Here is a 23,407-nt window from a genome sequence, read left to right as displayed (position 1 = left end):
AGACTCCTAAGATGCAATGAATAGAACACATAATCACCCTGGGTTTGATTTTTATATTCTTGTCCCCACTAGAAAGTTGAGAAGACACCTCAGAATATGTCCTCTGCACCAGAGGTGTTGCCTGTGCTTTGCCCAGGCAGGACATGACTCATGGCTGTCCCCGTGTCCCTCTGGCTTAGGCAGGGCTCCCTGCCCTTTGGCACCAAGGACCAGCTGCTCAGGGAGCCCCAGCTCCACCCAGTCCCTGCTTTCATCAGCTGCTCAAAGTGCAGCAGCAGCTGTTCCTGGTGGAAAGTGATTTTGGAAGCAGCAGTGCCACCTCATTGTGGCACAGCTCCCTGTGAGAGGCCTTGGTGGCACAGCTGGCACACCCATCCTCAGCCTGGGCAAAGGTGGGGTTTGGGTCATGCTTTAAAAGTCAATTCTAAATAGCTATGGCATCCCAGGGGAGATAACCAGAACTATAAAAAGAAAGAAATCAAGATTAGGGGTTTGATCCAAAATGTATTGCACCACAAATTTCATAGTGTTTCATCATACAATCCATATTTACAGCATAGAAGGAAGGAAATCCAATGGTAATAGAAAGGATTATGTATAACCACTGTTCGGAGACAAGGGAAAGTGCATTAGCTTTTAAATACATGTATACACACCAGTCTTGCTCTGATACCTAACAAAAATTCAACACTTAAGAACTAGTTTATGGTAAGTCGATCCTGTATGAGGACTTGAGATCTGAAACTGAAGTTGTTAGTAAATATTTAACCCAAGATTTTACTTTGTCACTCTGTTCCAGGCTGCCTGTCCTGCTTTCCTTACTGTTCAGCAGTAACCTTTGAAGCCAGGATCAGCATAAACCCAACAGTCATTCAGCAGGGAGCAGTGGGAGTGAGGGAGTCCTGACCCCTGGTCCCACAGAAAAGGGGCAGGGCAAAGGGACATTAGAAAGGAAAAGATCTCAGAGACTAAAATCTTCCCAGAACCAACAGGGTTATTCCACCTCGCTATATCAGAGTAGAGAAACAATTGAAATAAATGTACTTTTTGATTGTCCATTTTCACAGTAGAGCAGGGGTGAACCCTTCCATGCTCTATCCTGTCTGGAAGTGCCATGAATCTGGTTACTAAAGACTCTTTGGACAAGATTTAGTGTACCAAAACCTTATGTTGGTTTTCTTGACTTCAGACAATCCAACGTGGCCCTAAGCTGAGGAGCATCACCTGTGAGAGCTCCTGGGAGTACCTGTGTCTGGGGAGGGGCTGTCTGGGACACCAGCAGGGGCTGGATCCTCTGCATCAGCACATTCATCTCCTGCTGGATCTCCACTGGAGAAAGCCTGAATTATCCTGAATGTATTTAAAAGAAGTTTGAACTTCCTTTAAGAGAATTCCCAGAATTGCAGCGTGCTCACTGAGTTCCATACACACCTAGGTTTTTGGAAATAGGTCTCAGTTTTCAGAAGTCAGACTTAGTGCTGCTTCCCATTTGGATCCAGATTTTATTATCATCCAGTGATGTTAATAATTCTGGGCAAAACTGTGCTTCCAGGGAGGAAGCACCACTTTGGTCCCTTTTCCTTTTTGTATTAAGGAAAACAAGCTGCTGGAACCACAACTTGTTCACTAAGAGTTGAATTTTGCCTCCAAACCCCTCATGAACAGCATTTCTTTTACCATAATAGTCAGGACACAGTTATTAACATACTCATAACAGCTTTTAAGCATCAGTATTTGAAGTACAGAAAACCACAACCAAAGAGACAGATCCTGGTAATGAGGATTTGTTGCTAGCAGACTTGGAAGAAAAAGAAATGAATCAAAGTGTTTAGTACCAGCATTCTTCACCCTTTGTCACTAGATTTTTATTTTTTTAAATAAAAGGTATTTTTTAGTGTGGATTTACAATACCTGGAACTCAGCTTTAAAAATTTAAAATGGTTTCCTACCTCTTTTCCCACTGCTAACAACCCATGGAACAGGCTAATGGATTAGTTTTAAAGGCGACTGAGGATTAGGTACTATAATTAAGACCATCTTAAATATTATTTTTCTTTAAGAAAAGTAAAATCAGACAACTCTAAAGTTGTGCTCTCAAATTAAATAATCATCAACATGCAGCCTTGAGGACTGCAGGCCAGGATAAATGCACCTTAAATTACACAGTGATATGAAAAAATGCCAACCATTAGTCATGTCAGTATTAGAAGGCAAGGCAGAGTTCTTTTTTGGTTAAAGCTCCTGCTCCTGTCCTGTGAAAGGCTTTGCAAACCATCCTACTCTCAACACTGTTCTGCCAACACATTTTCCATTGCTGGCTTCCCACGGCCAGACAAGCAGCTTTGCTGTGCCCAGAGTCCCTGGACTCCAGCACCGTGAACAGCAGCTGGAATCACCATCCCAGGAGCCTGAACTGGCAGCCCTGCTGTCAGCGAGGTCCTCAGAACCCTCTGGGGTTCCAGGAACCCAGGAGTGATGAGCACAAGGAGCTGCTCCCATCACAGACACCGAGGTGGTCCCCGACTCCAGCCCAGAGCTGTTCGGTCTGTAGTGAAAATCTCCTTGCACAGCATTAGTTTTGTAAACAGAGCCAGAAGTTCTTGTACAAAATACTGCAATGACAGTGATTAAGACACACCTGGAGCAGTGTGTTCAGCATTCTTTTCACAGAAAGAAGTGCCTGGATACTGCCTGCCACCTTCAGCTTCCCTTAAGGCCACAGAGTCCTTGGGCTCGAGATAGACGGCCGGATGCTGCCTTTGGGAGATGGCTTTGACCCAAACCAGGACATCTAGGACACAACAGCACACAGGGTTCACACTTCTGAGATGTGGAAAAGGACTAATACAGTACACAACCATGTTCTCATCATTTGATGGAAAGACCTGTTTATAAATCAGAATGCTGCAAACTCCAGACTGAAGAAGTGGAGACAGCTTCACACGATCAAATCTGGAAGGAACAGCACCCACTTCCCACAGCTGAAAATGACTGAAGGTTATACTTTGTATATTCCTTTAAAATAATTTCAAATTAGAACTGTACAGTCACTGAAACACAGTGCCTCTAGTCAGTGTAGCATTACAGTGTTCCCTGAACCAGATGGTGAGGAAATCTCTTCATCTGCAGACTAAACATCCCAACTTCCTGGGTGAGGAGGGATGATGCAGCACCTGGAGCTGAGGCAGCACTCCCTGTTGAACATTCCCTAACCACCACACAGCCAGGGCCCTGCAGATCTCATCTCAGCCCGTGGAAAGGAGACACAGACCCAGAATTAGGCTCCTGCTGATTAACACTGACTGTTTGGGCAAGGGGCTTCCAGCTTCCCCCCACAGATCAAGTTCACTGGGCAAAGCTGTGCCCCAACTCCTCCACCACCAGAAAGCTGCTATTTCCCTCACTGAAATGGACTGTTCCTGCATGTGGTCAGCTAACATTTTGATAATAAATTACTTTTATTATTGTAGCTAACACTTGGAAAATAGACACTTTTCCTAATCTCCCAACCTAGGAATTTTCATTGTCTCCTGGGAATCCCATTAGAGACTACATATGGCACAGAACCCTTACCTTGTACTCCAGAGTTTCTTTGAGCATGTTTTCTTCCTCTTGTGAAAAATTCAGTAACACAGACACAGCTTTAATGAGATGGAATGCCTGAAAGAAACCACAGAATTATGTTGCTTATGATGCTCTTGGGCTCTACACTCAGGACTTTGGTGCAGCACAGACTTCTGCAGGTCTATCACAGACTTCAGCAGACCAGCAGCCTCCCATTATTCCCAGTTTCAGTGGCCTAGGATGGCATCTTACCTCTGTTTCCTGGCTTCCTGTTCTTTAACAATTGTTTTGGAGAAAGGAGACGAGTGGGGGCCTGGTTAGTCAGAGTGGAGAAGCAGCCTGGCTCCTGCTTTGAGAAGTGGTTTAAACCAGCATGAGGCAGGAGAGATTCTTGTGATTTCCAATACACACTGAGGCACACGAACTCCACAGTCTGACTGGGGCACAGTGACAGAGGCAAGCACTCGGGATACCATGAAATTGTACAGTTACTTTTTTACCTTACCCACTGACTTGCAATTAAGTGTTTTGTTGGCATGACTTTCTAACTTTAACATAACTGTGGAGAACAGGAAGGAGCTCCAAATGCACAAGGAATTACCTCATAGACCAATAGCAAGTGATTTCTCTTTCTCTTGCTGTTTTTTCTTTTTTAAATGTACAGCCATTCTAATTTCATACTCCATGTGCTTTTCAGAGCAGTGTAGAGGGAATCTCTTGTAGATGCAGATCTATAACACCCAGATGTGACTGCCTCCTAAAAACTCACATTTCCCTTTCATGCACTTCATAGCAGTCCAAACACATTGCTGTCAGCTATACTGTACACTTTTTAATTGTAAAATTATGGCATTGGCATAAAGTGTCCTTGGGAGGTGACAGGTGGCAATTTCTAGAGAAAGACAGCTAGAGAAAGAGAAGGTAAGTGGCACCTTTACCTCAGACTCCCTGCAGGACATGAACTTTAGTACAACATGTTTCAGGTACTCGAAGTTTATCTCCCTGGAGTCGTTCAGGTCAGAGTTGTTGGTGACAGTCACAGAAGCATTAGGCACTTCAGAATTTGTACGTAGCTCAAGTACCTCACTGTCAGGCTTTATTTTCTACAAAAGAAAACCCACAGAAGAAAAAGAGAAGTACATTGCAGATGCTGTTAGCTTGACACTGGGAGGGGTCTGGGTTCAGGATATCTAAAGAGGGTTGTACCCACAGGTGGGTACAAAGTGGGCATCAACAGCTTCTCATCCTTCCTGGGGTCACAGCAGGAAAGTGTTTCCAGCTCTCTCAACACTCCAGGACAGGAGCTGGTTGATGGCAATGTTCCAAACCAGCACAGACCTGGCTCCGTGGTGGAAATTATTCCTTGCTAATTCTCTCCTATCACTAACCTGCTCTGAGCCTTTCAAACATGAGCTTTCTTCAGAATAATTTGCAACATCAGAGCAAAAATAACAATTTTAAAACCTTTGATAATTTTTTAAATAGATTTTTTTTTTCTTGGAGAGATAAACCACTGCAGAAAGGGGAGTTAGCAGTCAAGCTTTTGGAATGATAGTGGCAAGTATCTGCCAGCAAGTGCCATCTGAAGAGACTGAAAACACACAACCCTTACCAGCTCCTTCTGGAGAGTTTTCTTGAGTTCTGTCATTCTTTGCTGAAGCTGCTTTATCATCTGTAAGCACAGCAAAGGAGAGTTTAACACAGTATTCATTGTCAGGACCCCCAGGTATCTGGAAAAACCCCTGATAAGCAAATACTGAATGAAATAATAACACTGCCAGCTGTGAAGAAGCAACCTGCCAGCCTTGCCTTGCCAGCTGCACACAGCAGCAGGCATGTGACAGGACACTTGGGCTTTCATGTGACAGCACTGTGGAACTGAACACAATTCACACAAAAGGGCCCTGCAGAAAAGCTGTAAATAGTATCATTTGGTGCATCTTTCTGCCAAAATAGATCAGGATTCATGCAGCTCTGGCTGCAGTTTTTATTCATGGTCGGTAGATACCTGTGCAATCCAGAGAAAAGCATTTGGATTCAAATTGGACAGGCCTGTTCTTTAAAGGCTGCACCATGGGCAGCACCAATCACTCAGCTTCCCAATTAAAAGGGGAAAGACTACCAGCTGTTTCTGTTCACCTTGTTTTTCTCAGCAACTTGCTGTTCCAGCTCTCTGTTATCTTTCTGAAGTTGAATGACATCTGCAGCTGCCACTTCTCCATTCTGTTCCACCACAGAGTTTTCTGGAGAAGGGAAATGCTCATTGTTCAAGGCCCTCGTCGACTCCTCCAGCTCCAAAACCTATAAAAATAAACAGTGAAGTGGAGAGATATCATGACATTTGCAGCCCAAGAACTCCCCAGGGAGAAGCCAGACTTCTTTTTGGTTGTCCAGGCAGGACAGAACTGGGCGGCTCCTGCACAATTCCCTCTTTTCCTGGGAAGTCTGACAGAATGGATTTGCAACTGCACTCACATTTTTCTCATGCTCTTTGGACAACAGGCACTCCTGTACCTGCAGCTTCAGCTCATCAATTTCTTTTCTTGCTGTTTCTTCCTTCTCCACTGCCTGGCTCTGACTTGCCTCTATGTCCAGCTGTAACTGATGCACCTGCAGCAAGGCAGCTTCATGATCTGGGGAAGGAGAGACCTGCTTAGTATCAGTGCTGCACATCAGATGGGAGTTTCTAATCCATTTTGTCTGTCATGAAGACAGAAAGCCAGGGGAGAGAAGTATAAACCTATAGTTTATAAAGTATAAAGAGTATAAATTCTCTTAGAATTTGAAAATTCTAAGAGATTAAATATGGAAGAGAAATCTAGACAAATTACACTCTACCAGGCAATGCCAGAACTAGAGACTACTTAAAGTTGTCTGGGATACAGTGGACTCATTTGGTCGAACCTTGACTGAGTTGGTTCAGTTCTTCCTTCTGTTTTAGCAGCAGATCACATTTTTCATCAATCAGCTGCTCTTTCTCCTTTATTAGGGCATTCAGATGTGAAACCTTCAAAGCAGAAAAACAACAAAACAACGAACAGAAGTCATTAAAGATATAAAACAGGAAGAGGATGTTGAAAGGTCCAACATCCCTCAGAGGCTCAGGAGCCATCACCTCCCCAAAGCTGCCCTCAGTTACAAGCACTGAAGTTTACAATGAAGTTTACACTGCAAGGGTTGAACCCTGTCTGTGCCACCATCAGATTGTCACAGGCAGCACGTGGCAGCTGCCAAAGCCCCTGAGCAAAACAGGAGATGGCCTTAAACCCCTTCTACACAGATCTGGCCCAGCAGTCCCAGAACAAAGGAACCAAAAGATGGGACTAACTCCAGTCAAACTTGCTCAGTTGACTGTTCCTACTTTTAAGCAAACACAAGCTCACATTATCCACTGTTTTTTATACAGAAGAGCAAAACAAGACTACCTAGAACTAATATTTGGTACTGGATATGAGCTCCTCCCTATGAGGAAATGTACAATTTTACAACTGCTGTGTTCCAGAGGAACCCAGATGTGACACAGGCAGTGACAGGAACTAACCAGAACAAACAGGCTTCTTCAAAAGAATTTGCCAGGTGTCAGAGGCTCCGATGGCACTGAGACAGTAACACCTCCCAGATTACAGGGCTCTGTAAAGTCTCTCTCTGTAAAGCTTTACTGAGGCAACCACTGCTGCTGTCTCACATGTGGATATGGTTCTGACCAATGGTCTTGAATATTAGGATAAATCAATCCAAACCTAGTCTGCCCTTTGAAAGGTTGGGATGTCTCAAATACACTTTAAAACAGTCATTATCAACCAACCTGCTGTTGTAATTCTTCTCTCTGTTTCCGTGTTTCTTCCAATGCTTTGGCAATTTCCACACTGACAGTTTCTCTGCTGCTCATCTCACTCTGTAAACCAGAAGTAATTGAGAGGTTATGTGAGACAACTAAATCAAGTCAGTCTCTCATCTTTAACCTCAAATCTGTTAGGACTACATTTATGACTGTTCTGACACAATTTCCAAATGAGTTAGGTTTGTTTTACTGACTGCTGCTCTCTGCACATGCAAGAGCAACACAGAACTGATGTAAAAACCCAAACAAACCCAATGCTTACAACATCTTTCAGCCTGAAGTCTCTATTACAAAGAAGTAGCTCCTTGCTACAACAGATCTTTACCCCAACTGTGCATCCAAGAGTAGCTATGGAAAAAATTTCAACCATCTAAAATTACAGTCAAAATTGGATAAACTGTAAACACCCAAATAATTTAAGTTTTTAACTTTTTGGTTTGAACACTGTGAATCATTCTGTATTCATCATTGATAGAAGGATTTCCAAGCTCTTCGCATCCCTGACAATATATGTATTATTTCTGCCTGATTTAGGCATTCTGGTTCAGAAAAGGATCAGCCCTTTGTAATGCTTCTCAAACACATTTCTGCTGAGCACCAGAGATGATTTACAGCTCCAAGTACCTCCACCCTGAACATAACAGGCCCCAAGCACTGAAAGTAACCCACGGTGCTGTTTACTGCTCCCCAGCCTCAGCTCTGTCCCAAGACAACATCAGTACCCAGCTCAGCCCTCACCTTTAGCCTGTTCAGTTCAGACTCTTGTTGTTTTAAAGAACTCTCATACCCTTCTTTGCTTCCCTTGAGGTTTTCATTTTCCTTTTCCAACTCTCTCTGTAAAATAAAAGAGTGTTTAAATAAGCAGTACAATGATTCTAATGCTTTGTTTAAACAATTAAACACATCTAATGCTTTGCTCATATTTAGCTCCTCAAAGTATATCTTCTATAACAATGCCAGGAGTACTGAATAAGAACATTCAAACAAGCAAGTTCTATAAGCTGTGTTGAAACCATGTTGTGAGGACTCTCACAACCCACCAGACAGTTTCTGTACTCACAATCCTCTGCTGAGATGTTGTTTTCTCCAATTCCCAATCTTTTTCAAGAGCAGCAATCTGAGACTCCAGCCCAGCAACTTTCTGATCATACTGATGTTTCTCACTTAAAATCTGTTGCTGCAGTTGATTTCTTTCATCCTCTAGATCAGTTTGCTTAAGAGAAATAAAGAAAACCACATTAATAAAATGGTATTTTGACATCATTCTGACAAGATCAGACACCATTCCATGAGACACTCTCAAACTGAGGAGCATTATTCCTTTGGCAGCAGTGTCATGTACTCACAGACCAGAGTTAGGAGACAAACAGCAAGAAAACAAACACTTGAATAACAAAACAGAGAAGTGATTGTCTCTGGGGGTGCTGAAGACTGGTCTGTTACTGCTCAGTGAAACATGCAGGATACTCACCAGCTTCTCAATCTTCAGATCCTGGTCAACAGCTGCTTCTTTGCTCTTTTTCAATGATTCTGTTGCAATCTGTAGTTTCTCTTCCAATTCTTTATTCTAAAATTACACCATGAATTAAATTCCTTATCCACTGGCATGTATGTTATTAAAAAAAAGTTTGCATAACACAGAGTGGCCCAGGAGGGGAAGGTAAATGTTAAATCCCTGAAACCACAGAGATCAAAGAGGCTGCCTATTTGACACATGCTGGTTTTAGGAATTCTTCACCACAGCACTGTCCCAACAATGCTTACACTTGAGCTATTTGTTTCTTAGTACAGGGAGGATCTGCACAAAACCTCTATCTTCCCCTCTAGGCCTCCCCACCCACGCAGTGGGGAGATGCCCAGAGACACTGATCAATTATTCTCCTTTCAGGACTAAATGTGCAGCCTCACCTTTGGCTGGGAGTGCAGCGAGGGGAGGAGGAACAGGGCACAGAGGGCAGAGAGAGGGGGAATGTGTGGTGAAATGAAGAATCCTCACCCGTGTCTCCAAGTAGCTCACGGCCTCGCTGTGCTGTGTCCTGTCTGTCAGGGCCTGCTGCCTGCTCTCCTCCAGCCTCTGCTCCAGAGCAGCTTTCTGAAGATGACATTGAGGTGAAGAACCCCAGGAAGGATGGACAAAAGACATAAGTTGGTGGGGTAACTAAAATTTTCCTTTTTATTTTGTGAGTAAGGTCAAACTAAAATGGGACAGAATGCTTTAATGTCTCTATATGAACTTTAAACTCCCTTGAGTTTACTAAGCCAAGTCCTTTTGTGATGCAACTGTAGGCACCCTGAGCAGGGAAGAGCAAACGTGTCTCCCCAAGACACAGCTGGGGAAACATTGCTCCAGGCTGATTCTGAGCAGGAGCAGCAGTGCTTGAGGAAGAGATCAAGAAGCAATGAAAGAAAGGGGATTAACCACAGCTAAGTTTCTGCTTTCAGCTGTTGTTTAGCACTTCTGAGGCTGAGGCTTTCAGCATACAACATTCTGTTTGCACACCTGTGTGCAAACAGTTCCCCTCCCAGCCCCACTGCCTTATCACAGAACAAGGAAAAGCTTTCACTGTTCTTGTAAGGATTAATTAAAAAAACTCCCAAATTGTTCCACCTCCCATGGGGATGCTAGAAAGCTTCTCTCTTCCTTCTAAGTGCCCAAACAGACAATGCAGAAAGGCCAACACAGACATCTGTGCAGGATCTACACAAACAGGCTCAGTGTAGCCACCCACATGTTCTGCCCAGCACAGTGTGCCAAAACACCCTGACAGGACAAACGTGGCTGTATGACATCAGCAGCTTTCTTTCCATGGCTGAGAAGTCATGTCTGACCTAAAAATCCCAAAACAAAACTCACTAATACTGTACTTCTAAACAGCCTTTAACTGTGCAATTACCTCTTTGAGCAGCTCCTGCACGTGTTCATCCCCTGAGAGATTTCTTTCTAGCTTGTTTTCCAGGGAAGACACCTTTTCCTGCAGCTGTTCAGTAAGTTTATCTTTCTCAGCAAATTCAAAAGTCATCTGTGAGAATGAGAAATCACAGCATCTTTTTTTGTAATGAAGCTTTTAGCTAAATCTGTTCTGGTTTGAGATTTGGAAATGCCAGCAAAAAGGAAAGTCCTATTTGAAAAGACAGTATGATCCTGGAACACTTTCTAGACACCAAACTTCCAACTACACAAAGGTGTACATTACCCAAATGAGCACCTTTACACCAGCAACAGCACATGCATCTGAAAGCACCTCACCTTTTGCTTCTGTTGTTCATATTCCACCTTCAGAGATTCATGCTCCACTTGTAACATTTCCAGTCTCTTCTCACAACCAGAACCAGCCACTCGAGCCTAAACATTTTGAGAAATTACTTACTTTGAAACTTAAATTTCCAACACCACATAACTGATATCTAATCTAACTTCTGCAGACATGGAGCTTTTTGAATCAAATCTCACTTGGCTCAAACTTACATTTTGCAAGTCTACAGAAAGCTGCTGAATGACAGTTTGTAGCTCCTGTTCTCTTAACTCCAGAGCAGTGATCTTATTTTCTGCATTTGTCTCAGCTGTCATTAGTTCATCTCTTCACAGAAAGAGAATAAAAACAAGTGACATACCATTCCAGAAAAATAATCTTTAGCAGATAATTCTGCTGCTTATGAAAACCGATTAAGTATCAACAAAATTTTCTTCTCCTAAAACCAGCCACCATCATCAATCACTGCTTGATTATTCATTCTCCAAAAAGAGTTAACAGTTAAATTATGAAAAAAGGAAATAATTTACAAAAGAAAAGTATTACTGTCATTGGCTTGGCATTTACATCCCCATGGCCACAGCAGAGGCAAAAATTCAGTCAAGTCACTACATATATAAACTCTTCCAAAGAGACAGAACTGAGCATCAAGTAAAAATACAGGGAAAAACACATCCACTGCTCCTCTGGAATCCTCAGCTCCATACCTCTGAGCCTGCAGCTCCAAGAACTGCTGCTGCAAGTCCTGGAGGTCCTTCCTGAGGCCCGAGGACTCGCTCCTGGCCTCCTGCAGCTCCGCCCTGGCGTGGGTCAGCTCCTGAGCACGTGCCTCCAGCTCCTGCTCTGCTCTGCTCAGAGACTCTTCCTTTTTCAAAAGCTGAATATTAGAAGATCATCTTTGGCATTACAGATGACCAGTAACACTGATAAACCTTTTCACTGAAGCTTACCTGTTTTACTAGTTTGTGGGCTGAATTAAGTGAGATAATAAACTATGTAATATTGTGTTCAGTACCTACTGTCAGGATTTTGACACTAACCAAAAGTATAAGCATAAAGGCTGAAAAAAATGAATGCTGGGCTACCACTAACTTAATATCCTAGTAAAAACTTCACTAAATAAAGAGTTAAAAATATTCTTACCATGTGTTTAACTTTGGCAATTTCCTGCTGCTGAAAGCCCTCCAGTTCATCGATTTCATCTCGTTTTTGGAAAAGGTTCAAACTCTGCTCCCTCATTTCTTGTAACTGTGTTTGAAGCATTTTCTTTTCCTGATAAATGAACAGAACCAAAGGAAATCAAAGGTATGCTCATGTCAAGTTAATGGGAGTTTAGATGAACTCTCTGGGAAAGAAATCTTGTCTTGCAGCCATAGGGCTCCTGATGGTGCTCCATATAGAACTAGAAATCTTTTCAGATTCACGTCAGGGTGCAAACTACCAAACTTAAAAAAAAATAAAAAGAAATCTGAATTCATTACAATGCCACCAATGACCATCTAAACTGAACTCTTAAAAGTGGACAATGTTCCACCTTACAGGACAACTTTGCCATCACAACCCATCATTCTTTACTTCCCCGCTGAAAAGTAAAACCAGAAAGACCTCCCCAAGCATTTCAACCAAAAGCAAATGATTGGCCTCTCCCACTGAACAAAGACCAAATAGTAAAAAGGGCTGAACAGAGTCAAGTTCTGATAGAGTTGGAAGTGTGCAAGATGATGTCTGCAAACACACAGGAGTACACACTACACCCCTCAAGAAACAAGTCCAAGGTTAATTACCTTTTCAACTTGACCAAGTTTTTCCATCCACTCCTGAACAAGAAAGAAGGGAGAAAAAAAGATATCAAAATCCATTTTTAGACTTTCAAGGACAGCAATTATGGTAAAAAAAAAAGAAAAAGAATTTGTATTATTAGGAGATACTAAGCTTTAGCAATGATTAAAAAAATAATCCGCAGCAGTACAGTAGGAGCCCATGCTTGAATAGATCAAGGCTGAGGAATCATTTATACCACCCAAATACACAGGTTTTATGCAAGTAAAAGAAACGTGACAATAGGCCAACTGCCACTGAATCTTATCCCAGCACAAGCTTAACCTTTCATTAGGGATTTTTGTGGGCTCTTGTTAAAACCAGTCGGAACAGTCTGAGCAGCAAGTCCTGCACCATTCCTGGCACTGAGCTCAGCACTTCCTCCTTCCCTCAGCACTGGCACACTCACACAAAGTGCTGAACAATTAGCTTAATTAATAGTAACACCTGCTTAAAACACCAGGGTCATGAGAGTCAGAAGTCTTGCTCAAGCTCTTACCTTGTCCTTTTTCTCCAAGGCCAAGGCCATTCCTTCAGCCATCTTGGCTCGACTGGCCTGATGAGCTTCATTCTGCTCCTGGAACTTCCTCATGGAGGCTATCAACAGACAAGCACCAGCTACATTAAAAACTCATCTTTTAAAATTGCTTCTCACTCTTCTGTAAGTTATTTATAACTTTAAAGAGTTCTTCTGCAAGTAATTAGCCCCATCTTGACTGCAGCACTAGTGCTGTGCTACTCATTCCCTCATGCTGCTTGCACACTGGCCAAGAGCCAAAGCTAACAGCAGACAGGAATACTGCTCCTTGCTGGATTAGAACAAAGCTGTGGGTTTCTAAAAGGTCCTTCCAGCATGTTAGCCCCAAATTTGGCAGAAGGAGTATAATAACAACTTTGTTCAACACACTGCTGCTGCTTTTTATGCTGTAATGAGGCAACAACTCGTGTTCTAATTGTTCGCAGTACAGAGGTGCACAGTTTGAAAGGAAATCACTAGCACACCTGTACACCAAACCTTTCCTTCCAACCACAGCAAGTTTCAACTCAACTGAACAAAAAGGAAAAAAAGAAAAATACGTACAATCCTGATGCTTTTCTAACGCATTTTCAAGCTTCTCTTTTATCTTCTGCAGATTTCGGATCTGATCAGCATAATCTTGTATGAGGAGGGAGAAGAAGAGACCAGGAATGGACAGACATTGGGGAAGGACATTTTTAGGGTAACACAAAAAGAAAAAAAAAAAAAAAAAAAAAAAAAAAAAAAAGGGAAAAAAAAAGAAAAAGAAAAAAAAAAGAAAAAGAAAAAAAAAAAAAAAGAAAAAAGGATGAGTGGCAAATGACAATGATTTTCTCAATCAGAAAATCATTCCTGCTGAGGAAAACCTGGGTGACCACAACAATGAACACAAGCAAATAGTTCTGTACTGTCCACAGGGTTGGCACAAACAGAAGGGCCTGTCCCAGGGGTGTCAGTCACACAGACAAGAGCAGAACCAGAGAATGAACAACTGTCCCTCCCTTTTCACTTCATCCCAGGACAGTGACATGTTTAACCCTGTTCAGGAAAGGTGTCTGGCACTGGAGGGTGCAAGGAAGGGTTAATTCATGGCCACTGCATCCATTTGCTCATTGTTCTGAGTCCCACAGCACTGCCCCACCCTCACTCAGCAGAACTGACACGGGAGGCAGGGAATAAAAACCAAAACAGAGTACACACACACCCTGGAGAAGCTCCTGTACAATGGAAAAGAGGATTTTCTCACTGGCTGGTTGCCTGCATGAGACTCCTGATACTCAGAGCCTCCCTCTCTTGCATTAAGCCCCAGCCAACACTTTTAAGTTTTCCTCGTGCAAGAAGATGAGCACTTGGGCCTTTCAAATTTAATGTGAAATAATTTTTGAAGCCTATATTTTCTTGAACTGAACAGAAGCCCAGTGAGTCCCCAGAATAAACTAAAATAATCCTGATGTGTCTATAACCTTTCTTAATTTTCCAAGGCCTCTCATGAGCTTTGGGAAGCAGAATGTAACACAGTTCAGCCTGGTCTCTGCTCTCCTACAACAGGGAGAGCACGGAGAGCAGTGCCAGCCTTCACTACAGCTTTACAGAACAAGGGATTAGAAAGAAAAAAGCCTCAGGACTGTTTTATGCTGGATCCTTTGTTTCTTCTTCATTTCCCAGCCCACTTCTTTCAGGATGGCACTGTGTTACTGCCAACATCAGAAAGCTCAGACCCTATGAGAAACAAACCATCACACACAAGTGGGGACAGACATTGTTTGAAACAAGGGACAGAAAGCTATCCCAGCTGTTCCAAGGAATCACATAAATTGATTGCTGAAATCAGCAAAGACCCAGTTGCCTTCATAAAAAATTAATGATACTGGATGCTCCCTTGTTGTCAATGGACAGGGCAGTCAATTTTCAAAAGACTGAAACCCCATTTTTTTAAAATAAATTAAACCATGTAAATTCAAAGGAAAACATTTCCTAAAGCAACAATTTTTATACGTATCAGGGCACATACCAGACAGCTTCACCTCCAGTTTTCTTATTTGTTCATTTCTTCTGAACAACTGGGATGAAAGATCCTCTCTGGAACTGCTTCCATCAGAAGCCTTGGGAGAAAAGCAACACCCTGTAACTTACAAAATTGTAAAAAAGCCACCCTGCCATACATTTAGTCTGGGATAATAACCACTCTCCTGCCTAGGAATAGCACTCGTTTTTCACATAGAGGGGAAAATTGTACTAGCACAGCAGAATGTGCAAAAAATGCTGAAGGAGAAAACCAGTGAGGGCTTAACAGTGCCAGGCTGCCTGCTCCCCAGAGCACAAGGCCTGGGAACTGTTTGTCCAAACTGTCACTGAGATGGGGGAATGGAATGACTGAGGGGGAGGAAACCAGGCTCTACAGCACAGGCACCAGGAAAGGTCACAGAGAGGCAGGGAAATCAAAGTAATTAGAAAAGAGGCAGTAATGCTTTTCAGGTGGGATAAACTCACTGAAGCCCTGATGCAGCAATCTGTCCACACAAAGTCTGCTGCATAACTGACTTATGAGTCCTCTGGTGGTTTTTTGCTCCATGAAAATCAATAGCAAGAGCAGTTAAATGAATATTGATAAAACAACTAATTCTTGGAGGTTTTCTGAAAACCACTCAAGACTTCAGTCACTGCCATTATTTGTTTCCTGTTCTTGCAAACTTGCAAGATGGTAAACAGAACTTCTATGTGAGAATTTCCTAAGTGCTAAAGAAAAAAAAAATTCAGATAAACACAAGACTAATATATATCCACTATAAAATGTATTTAAACATTAGGAGCTCCAGCTTCCTGCTTAACAGAAATTAAATTTTCAGCTGAGCATCAAAAAAAATTATTTAAAGCTCAACTGTATAAAAAACTTCTTCACTCTGCAGACAGAAACAAGACTTGCTGCTGGCTCCAGCAGTGGGGTGACACTGCTTTAATCCAGGCTTTCAAAAACGTGACAGCCAGCCATCCAGGGCAGAAGTGCCAGAGCATTCCAGAGTTTCATTTAACCCATGTGCTCCTGGAACTCTACCACTTCTTTAAACAATGTTTTGTAATGAAAGAGGTGAACTGTAATAGTTTTGAGTGCAACAACATTGCACATGTTTTCAGCAGAGACATATTCAATGCCTCAGGTAGGAAGCCAAGAGGTAAAATGAAAACTGGGCAGCGTGTGGCACAGAGAAGCTGAGGGTGTCCCACCCCTGGAAGTGTTCCAGGCCAGGTGGGATGGGATTTGCAGTGACCTGGTCTAGGGAAAGTGTCCCTGTCCATGGATGGGCTTAAAGGTCACCTCCAACCCAAACCATTCTACACTTCAGTAATTAATTTTATTACAGCATATCTTACACGTAATTACGGTTATATTCAATAGTTTACATCTATTTATCAATGTTCTGTATTGAAACAGCCTCGTAAGTCATGTTTACATGAGAATGGAAGCTTCATGGCAACAACTACGTTTAACAAACGTTTTCTCTTCAATATTTAAGTTCACTCACGCTAATGGCACATTTACGCATTAAGAGATACACTCACAAAACCGAGCACCCATTCAAATCACACGCTAGACTTAAAATGGTTGTCTGCAAAACCACGATAAAAACACTGTCAGAGAAATGAGGTTTCAAAGCAAGGTGTAACTCACGAAGTCGTCCCCGGAGTCTGCTCCCACAGACGTGATGGATTCCCTGCTGACAGACCTGGGGATGCGGCCGGCTCCTGCGGGCCTGGGAGCCACCGCTGCCTCCTCTGCGATCTTCTTCTTCAATTTGGCGAACATTTTACTGCTCTACAGCCCTCAGACACCCAGGTCCTTTGGTAAGCCACGACCTCCAACGTTTAATACGCTGACACTCTGGTCTAAAGCGTCCAAACGCTGAGACTTTATCCGGAGCCTCATCCACTGGTTTACTGCATTTCTAATGCCATTTAAGCCCTCAAGGCCTGGCAGTACCTGAAAACCAAAGAAAAATGGGTTCCACACTAAAAAAATCCCACCAGCATGAATTATTTAAAGGTAACAGAAAACCTTTTAGCATAGCATCTGGAAAAACACGCTAAAAAAATCGTGTCCCCCGGAGCGGAATCAGTTGAAGTCCCAAACCAACGGCCCCAAACGGCGGCGGGCCCGGGGAGCGGGAGGGTCCCCTCAGCCCACACGCCAGGGAGGCCCGGCCCGGCCCGCGGAGGCTGCTCTGCCCCGAGGCACCGAGGGCCTGTCACCGCCGCTCCCCCGCGGCCCCGGCCCGGCCGCCCTCCGCTCTCCCCGCCCATCGTCCCCTCGCTCCTCACCGCCCATGCCCGACCGGGCCTCGCCGGTCCCGCGGCCGCCGCCGCTGCCCCGGACACCGCCGACCCGGAAGCGCCGCACGGGGCGGAAGCGGCGCCGGCCTCAGCTCCGCCCCTCCGGGCCTCGGCTCCGCCCCTCCGGGCCTCGGCTCCGCCCCTCCGGGCCTCGGCCCCGCCCCTCCGGGCCTCGGCCCCGCCCCTCCGGGCCTCATCCCCGCCCCCCCGGGCCTCGGCTCCGCCCCCCCGGGCCTCATCCCCGCCCCCCCGGCCTCGGCCCCGCCCCCCCGGCCTCGGCCCCGCCCCTCCGGGCCTCGGCTCCGCCCCTCCGGGCCTCGGCTCCGCCCCCCCGGGCCTCGGCTCCGCCCCCCCGGGCCTCGGCTCCGCCCCCCCGGGCCTCGGCTCCGCCCCCCCGGGCCCCGGCTCCGCCCCCCCGGGCCCCGGCTCCGCCCCCCCGGGCCCCGGCTCCGCCCCCCCGGGCCCCGGCTCCGCCCCCCCGGGCCCCGGCTCCGCCCCCCCGGGCCCCGGCTCCGCCCCCCCGGGCCCCGGCTCCGCCCCCCCGGGCCTCGGCTCCGCCCCCCCGGGCCTCGGCTCCGCCCCCCGGGCCTCGGCTCCGCCCTCCCGGGCCTCGGCTCCGCCCCGCGGACACGCCCCTCCCGCTCCTCCCTCAGCCCGGGCCTCAGCTCCGCCCCTCCGGGCCCCGGCTCCGCCCCCCCGGGCCCGCCCCTCCCGCTCCTCCCTCAGCCCGGGCCCGCTCCTCCCGCTCCTCCCGCAGTCGCAGCCCGCAGCGGACCACGCGCCTCGGTACGAGCGTTTACCACAGTTTATTTGACAGCACAGTCCGCCGGCGGGGCCGGGGCGTCGGCGGCCAGGACGGGGACAGCGAACGGCTCGGACACGGTACAACCGCGAACACCGGGCGGGAGCGGCCCCGGCGCGGCGGGGACAAAAGCGAACGGAAATCTGCTCCAAAGTCTCTGGCAAGGCGGTGACGAGCAGGACGCGGGGCTGGCGCTCGGTCCGTGGCGCCCGGCCGGCCCGGGGCTGTCCGCTCCGGCGGGGACAAGCGGCAGGGCCCCGTTCCATCGCGGCTTTCGCTTCTCCCCGCAGTGTCCAGTAACACAAAACACGCTTCTTCCCTCCCCGGAAAACGGCAGAGTCGCTTCTGGCAGCACACTGCTTTGGCGATTACAGATCCCTTGCAAAAAAAAAGTCCCATTTGCTCCAAAAAAAGTTTTATTTATATATCTCTATATATTTTAAGGAAAATATCCGTTTTTACCAAAATACGATATACAGGCACACAGCTGTAAAATAACTTTAAACCAATTCACTATAAAATTACTTTTGGTAATAAATAATTTGATTCTCAGAGAGGCAAAAGGCTCCCTGTACCCCCGCAGCCGGGCACGGGCCCTCGGCATTCCCAGAACGCTCCCACCTCCTCCTCCTCGCTGCTCCCTGCCCGGACCACAAGCAACTTGTGCTTTTCAGCCTGCATGAGGCAGAATCCTGCTCCCAACAAACCACTTCAATGGCAGAATGGTGATAAACACGTGCCCAAAGCGATCCGTGAAGTCAAGGGGGCAGATCCTCCCAGCAGGGTTTGTTCTGGAAGGAGCAGCTGCTGGGGCTGGGCTGGGGAGATCTATTCTGCTCTGGGGCTCCTGCAGGCCAGCAAGCTGTGCTGGGGTCTGCTCCCAACAGGAATAAAACCGGGAACAAAACATCTGTGTGTGCATCTGGGCAGAAGTCAGATCCAGAAACCTTGAACTAGCTCTCCTCGGTCTTGGCATAGCAGTGGTATAGACAGGAAAACAAAGTGGCTGACTGTCACTCCTAAATCTATTCGGTTATGTGTGTCCTCTGCTCTATTGAGCAGATCCCTACTGATCTGCAAAGCAGCTGAATACATCACAGAACAGTACTGCTCTAAAAGTCTGGTGTTACAATATAAGAGAGCCCCTTCAGGAGTGTATAATCTGCTCTGGAGTGCTTTGTCCCAGCTGCTGTGTCCAGGCTGACCTTACAAGGTGCACAGAGCAGTTTCCAGCTCTCTGTATTAAATTCTTTTCCCTTGTTCATATCACTGTTCCTGCCTGCAGAGCTCCCTCAGCCCCAGGAGCAGCCACAGCCACCACAGACCAGCTACCACCACTGAGCTGCACTCGGACAGTTACTGAGGAATCAAACACAGGTAAAGCTTTTACAAAAAATCCTCAAGACAAAACAGTTGTTCAGACAGATTCCAAGATTTTTTAGCTTTGGAAAGGAGCAGACCTGCAGCACAGCATGGTTACAGGACACAGGAGGTGGTGAGGCAAAGGAGGTGCTTCCTAACTTGTGCCAGGGATGGGCTATGGAACAGCACTTCCATCCCATCCATAGGGGAGAAGCCTGGCTAGAGCTACTCACACTGTAGCTTTTGAAGATGATTAACTGAAGCCAAATTTCCTGCTGCCCCCATCTATTTGCTATGATCCTTTAAAGACACCTCTGCAAATCTCCCTGGGGAACAGTCTTGAGGGGTTTAGTCAGTCATGACTTGACAGATATCATTTTGATGAACTACTCAAAGAAAGGTGCTGAAACTTCTCAAGAATGCACTCCAGGGAACAAGCCCTGTTTGTGCAGCTCATGGAAGTTAGTGCTTCATTTAGCTGGAGCACAAAGCAAAATGACACATCACATCCCAAGAGGAACTAAAAACCAGAGCATTTAAGACACATAACCCTGCATTACCCTATCACTGTTACTCTGAGGAGTCAAAGGGGAAGAAAGGCAACAGCAGTAACTTTTGGCAAGATGTTCCAAAGCCCGTTTGAGCGGGAGCACAAACCTACTGTGGGAGCAGGATTCGTCTGAGCACACCACATGCAGGGAGTAGGGAGCCAGGCAGGAGCAGTCCTGCAAGGACACAGCTGGTCCAGTTCACCTTGTCCTCTCAATGTATCACATGCAGAATTTACCCCTTTAATTTGGCATTGCCTGGTGCTGGCAAGTCTTCTCCGCTAATATAAGCAATAAAGATACATGGAGAAAGGGAGAGCGAGACAAGAGGGAAGGCATCAGGCCTGAGAAGAAAAGGATTTGTTCTCTTCTCACTTAAAAATGGTTCAGTCTTTGCTTCGCTTCCACACTGAGGACTGCGAGATACAGAAACCAGATTTTCTTCAGTACACACAAGCATACACCGAGGTACCTACGACCATAGCACAGAGCACACAGTAGCACAAGTTTAGAATGACTTAGCTCAAACAAGACAAGCTTTTACTTGGAGGGGAAAATATCAACATTTTCATCTTGAATGCAGTTCTTTGGGTGGGAAAGAAGGGGCTCAAAATCCAAGACCAGACAGTCATCCTAGCTACAGCTAGAGCAAACAGAGGGTATGAGCCCTCTGCTTCCACAGTACAATTCCATACTCCTCCCAACACGAGTGAAATCTTTATCTTTGAACGTCCCAGCACTGGACCTTCCAACAAAGGTAAGAGCAGGTAAGAGGAGAATTAGGAACCTCAAGAATTAATTTTTGACTTGGACAGTCATTGCTGCTAAATTCAACTTCAAAACTAATTTTCAAGGCCTATATTCTCCTCCTCCATTCCAGGTTCTTCAGGGCATTTTGTAAAAAGTGCATTCTTCTCTGATGAAATCTACATTGGCAAAAAGCAAACAGAACTTTCTTGAAGGGCTGCAAATGGTAGAAGCCTCTCAGGTCACAAGCAAGGACTCCCCACGTCAGCCTGGCTAAACAAAGGTGAGGACCACCAAGGCTTTCCCAGTCAGTTCACAAGCAATGTCCCAGAGGCTCACCAGCCCACACGAGTGGAATCATCATCATCATCACTCCTATGTCTGGAAACAGCATACTTTTTTCTTTTCCACAGAGATGGAAACAAAATAAGAATAGCTTCATCAAAGCAAAAGCTAAAGCAAAGCAAAAGCATTTGGTTGGAAGGCAGTGAGCTGGGGAAAACTCAATTCCCTTTTTCCATGCAAGCTGAACACTGCTGGTAGAGCAACAGCAGGCAGGGCAAAGATAACCTGCCTCTCACTTGCTGCTGCATTAAAGGCTTCCTGCATCTTTAGCCTCCACATACAATCCCACATTTTAGCAACTGGGAACCTCCTACCAGGCAGAAAGGCAGGGATCAGCTTCACAGTAAATACATGGATCTTATCACTGTAATACATACAGGGGTACCCACTCCCCTGGCTAACTAGGGGCTCCTGTGCCTGGAATCAGTTAGCAGTTCCTTCAAGGTCCAAGGGTAAGTCCCTGGAAACAGCAAATTACAGTGGAAGAAGAGCCATAACCTTTAGTACAACCACAAATGATCTGCAGCACCTTGTAGAATACACCCAACATGGCGTATGTGTGTATATATAAATTTTGTATCTAGACGTTGTAGTGGTTCATTCTTTTTAATACATATACAAGTACCTATACATATGTACATATTTACAATTTACACCAGCCAGTAGATGTGTGTGTACTGTACATACACACACAAACGCCGAGCACACACATGCACACGCACCAACACACACTCCTCAGAACAGACTCCACAGCCCGGGAAATGAAGTCCTGCCAGAGTCCAAAGAGCAGCACCAAGGGGGGGTCTCAATGTACCAGCTTCAAGACTGCTTAGGACAAACACAAGCATTCACAGGGTTTTGTACACTTGGGAAATAAAGAATGGATGGTGCAAGCTTCAGCCCAGCTACAAAGAACCTTCATGCAAACTCCCCAGCTACACTGCAGCCGTTCCTGCTGCTCCACACTGTGCTCCCTCAGCAGAATGGATCCACCAGTGCTGTTCTGCCTGACCTGAGCACACCCTGGGTGATGCTCTGCACCCACGACTGCCATGGTGCTACAGCAGTCACCAAGTTCTGCTGTTTCCACCTAAGCACAGAGGCATGGCTGGGGCCCAACAAAAAGCTTGTTGGGACTGGACTTGTCCTCTCACTTCTTTTCTAGCAGCCCATGGAACAGTGACAATTGGCTTTTCCATTTAATAGTTTATCTCCATTCCCTCATCCTTGCTCAGCCTGCACTGCCAGGAGCTCCTCTGTAGGGCAGGCAGTGCAGTCTCAAATGAGCCAGCCAGCACTCCTCCCAACAGCCACAAGAGTCTTCTCCAGCCAGCCCCTTCCCAAAGGCCACTGTCCTCCTGCAGACACCCACACTGAGCTCCTGGGCTGGGGAGCCCTTCACAGCTCCCAGGGCAGGACTGAGCCATGAGGGGACATGCAAAACATCCAGGGGGTTATGGCAGCTCCCACTTGGTTTCACCTCAAGGGGAACATCAGCACCTCTCCTGGGGCACGGGGCTGTGGCACAGAGGGGTCAGACACACGAGTGACAGGTACAGCACTGTACAGGACATCCTCTCAGCTCCTGTCAGGGAGTGGTCATGCTGTGGGAGCCACACATTCCATCCACACACTGAAAGGAGGGGTAACAGCTGCTGGAAATGCTGGGATTTCTAAATAGTACCTCAAACTGAAGGATGCTCCCTCTTCCTGTGGCAGGATGCCCCACATGTCAGTGAGAGGTGGGGGCAAACTTTCAGGGTTTGCAGTTTGTTCACCTATTGACCACCTGCCCAACCAGGCCCTTGGCCAGCAGTACACAGTTCATACAGAAAACTGCTGCATCAAACTTAGAGGGAGCATTAAGTATCTTTACAAATTTACTTCAAAGCACTGCTCCAAATGCAACTTAATTGTCCACAGTATTGTCTCCTCACTTCCCTAAGACTGAAAAAATATATTTGTTATGAAGGAATCTGTTATTGCTATTGGTTTGCACTGTGTGGTTCCATCTTTACCATTTCAAATCCAAACTCTTTGGGGATAAAATATTGGGGTTTTTCTGTTGATTTTTTTTTTTCTTTCCAATTTCTTAAAATTGTATAAAAATAAAGGATTTCCACAAATGTGGGTTAAAGGTAACCAATAATACTTCTATGCTTAGGATCAGCTGTTGGAAATGTGGTTGACAGCCACAAGACCAGAAATAAACCTCTAGTGATTCTTTAGCTTAACATTTAAAAGACATGAAAACTTCTGCTTATAAAATTGACCCCATACAGAATG

The 23,407-nt window shown here is 45.8% G+C and overlaps 2 protein-coding genes and 1 long non-coding RNA gene across 5 annotated transcripts; 2 read left to right on the top strand and 1 right to left on the bottom strand.

The window, feature by feature from the left end:
• Positions 1–484: 484 nt before the first annotated feature.
• On the bottom strand, positions 485–17,411 carry GOLGA1 (golgin A1). 3 transcript variants are annotated; one of them, XM_066332981.1, is made up of 23 exons: positions 17,306–17,411; positions 16,659–16,967; positions 15,003–15,093; positions 13,556–13,630; positions 12,974–13,071; positions 12,441–12,473; positions 11,800–11,928; positions 11,364–11,533; positions 10,872–10,983; positions 10,653–10,748; positions 10,300–10,425; positions 9,402–9,497; positions 8,877–8,972; positions 8,466–8,618; positions 8,144–8,239; positions 7,370–7,459; positions 6,469–6,571; positions 6,040–6,197; positions 5,704–5,865; positions 5,177–5,236; positions 4,503–4,667; positions 3,574–3,660; positions 485–2,791 (listed from the first exon to the last, which is right to left on the bottom strand). In XM_066332981.1, exons 2-23 carry the CDS (start codon positions 16,791–16,793, stop codon positions 2,711–2,713), a joined length of 2,412 nt encoding a protein of 803 aa, XP_066189078.1. In that variant the 5' UTR covers positions 16,794–16,967; positions 17,306–17,411; the 3' UTR covers positions 485–2,710. The 3 variants fall into 3 exon arrangements, with proteins under 3 accessions (XP_066189078.1, XP_066189080.1, XP_066189079.1); XM_066332983.1 differs by having other exon boundaries at positions 6,079–6,197; XM_066332982.1 differs by having other exon boundaries at positions 11,364–11,521.
• On the top strand, positions 9,484–13,874 carry LOC136369872 (uncharacterized). The gene is made up of 2 exons (XR_010745078.1): positions 9,484–9,559; positions 13,608–13,874. It is a non-coding gene; the product is annotated as an uncharacterized lncRNA (long non-coding RNA).
• On the top strand, positions 17,311–18,291 carry LOC136369920 (uncharacterized). The gene has a single exon (XM_066333069.1). It carries the CDS (start codon positions 17,311–17,313, stop codon positions 18,289–18,291), a length of 981 nt encoding a protein of 326 aa, XP_066189166.1.
• The last annotated feature ends 5,116 nt before the right edge of the window (positions 18,292–23,407 follow it).

The sequence above is a fragment of the Sylvia atricapilla genome, chromosome 19 (assembly GCF_009819655.1).
Source record: "Sylvia atricapilla isolate bSylAtr1 chromosome 19, bSylAtr1.pri, whole genome shotgun sequence".
Lineage (NCBI taxonomy): Eukaryota > Metazoa > Chordata > Aves > Passeriformes > Sylviidae > Sylvia > Sylvia atricapilla.
The sequence above is the reverse complement of the archived record's forward strand: the minus strand, read 5'-3'. Positions and strand labels throughout refer to the sequence as shown.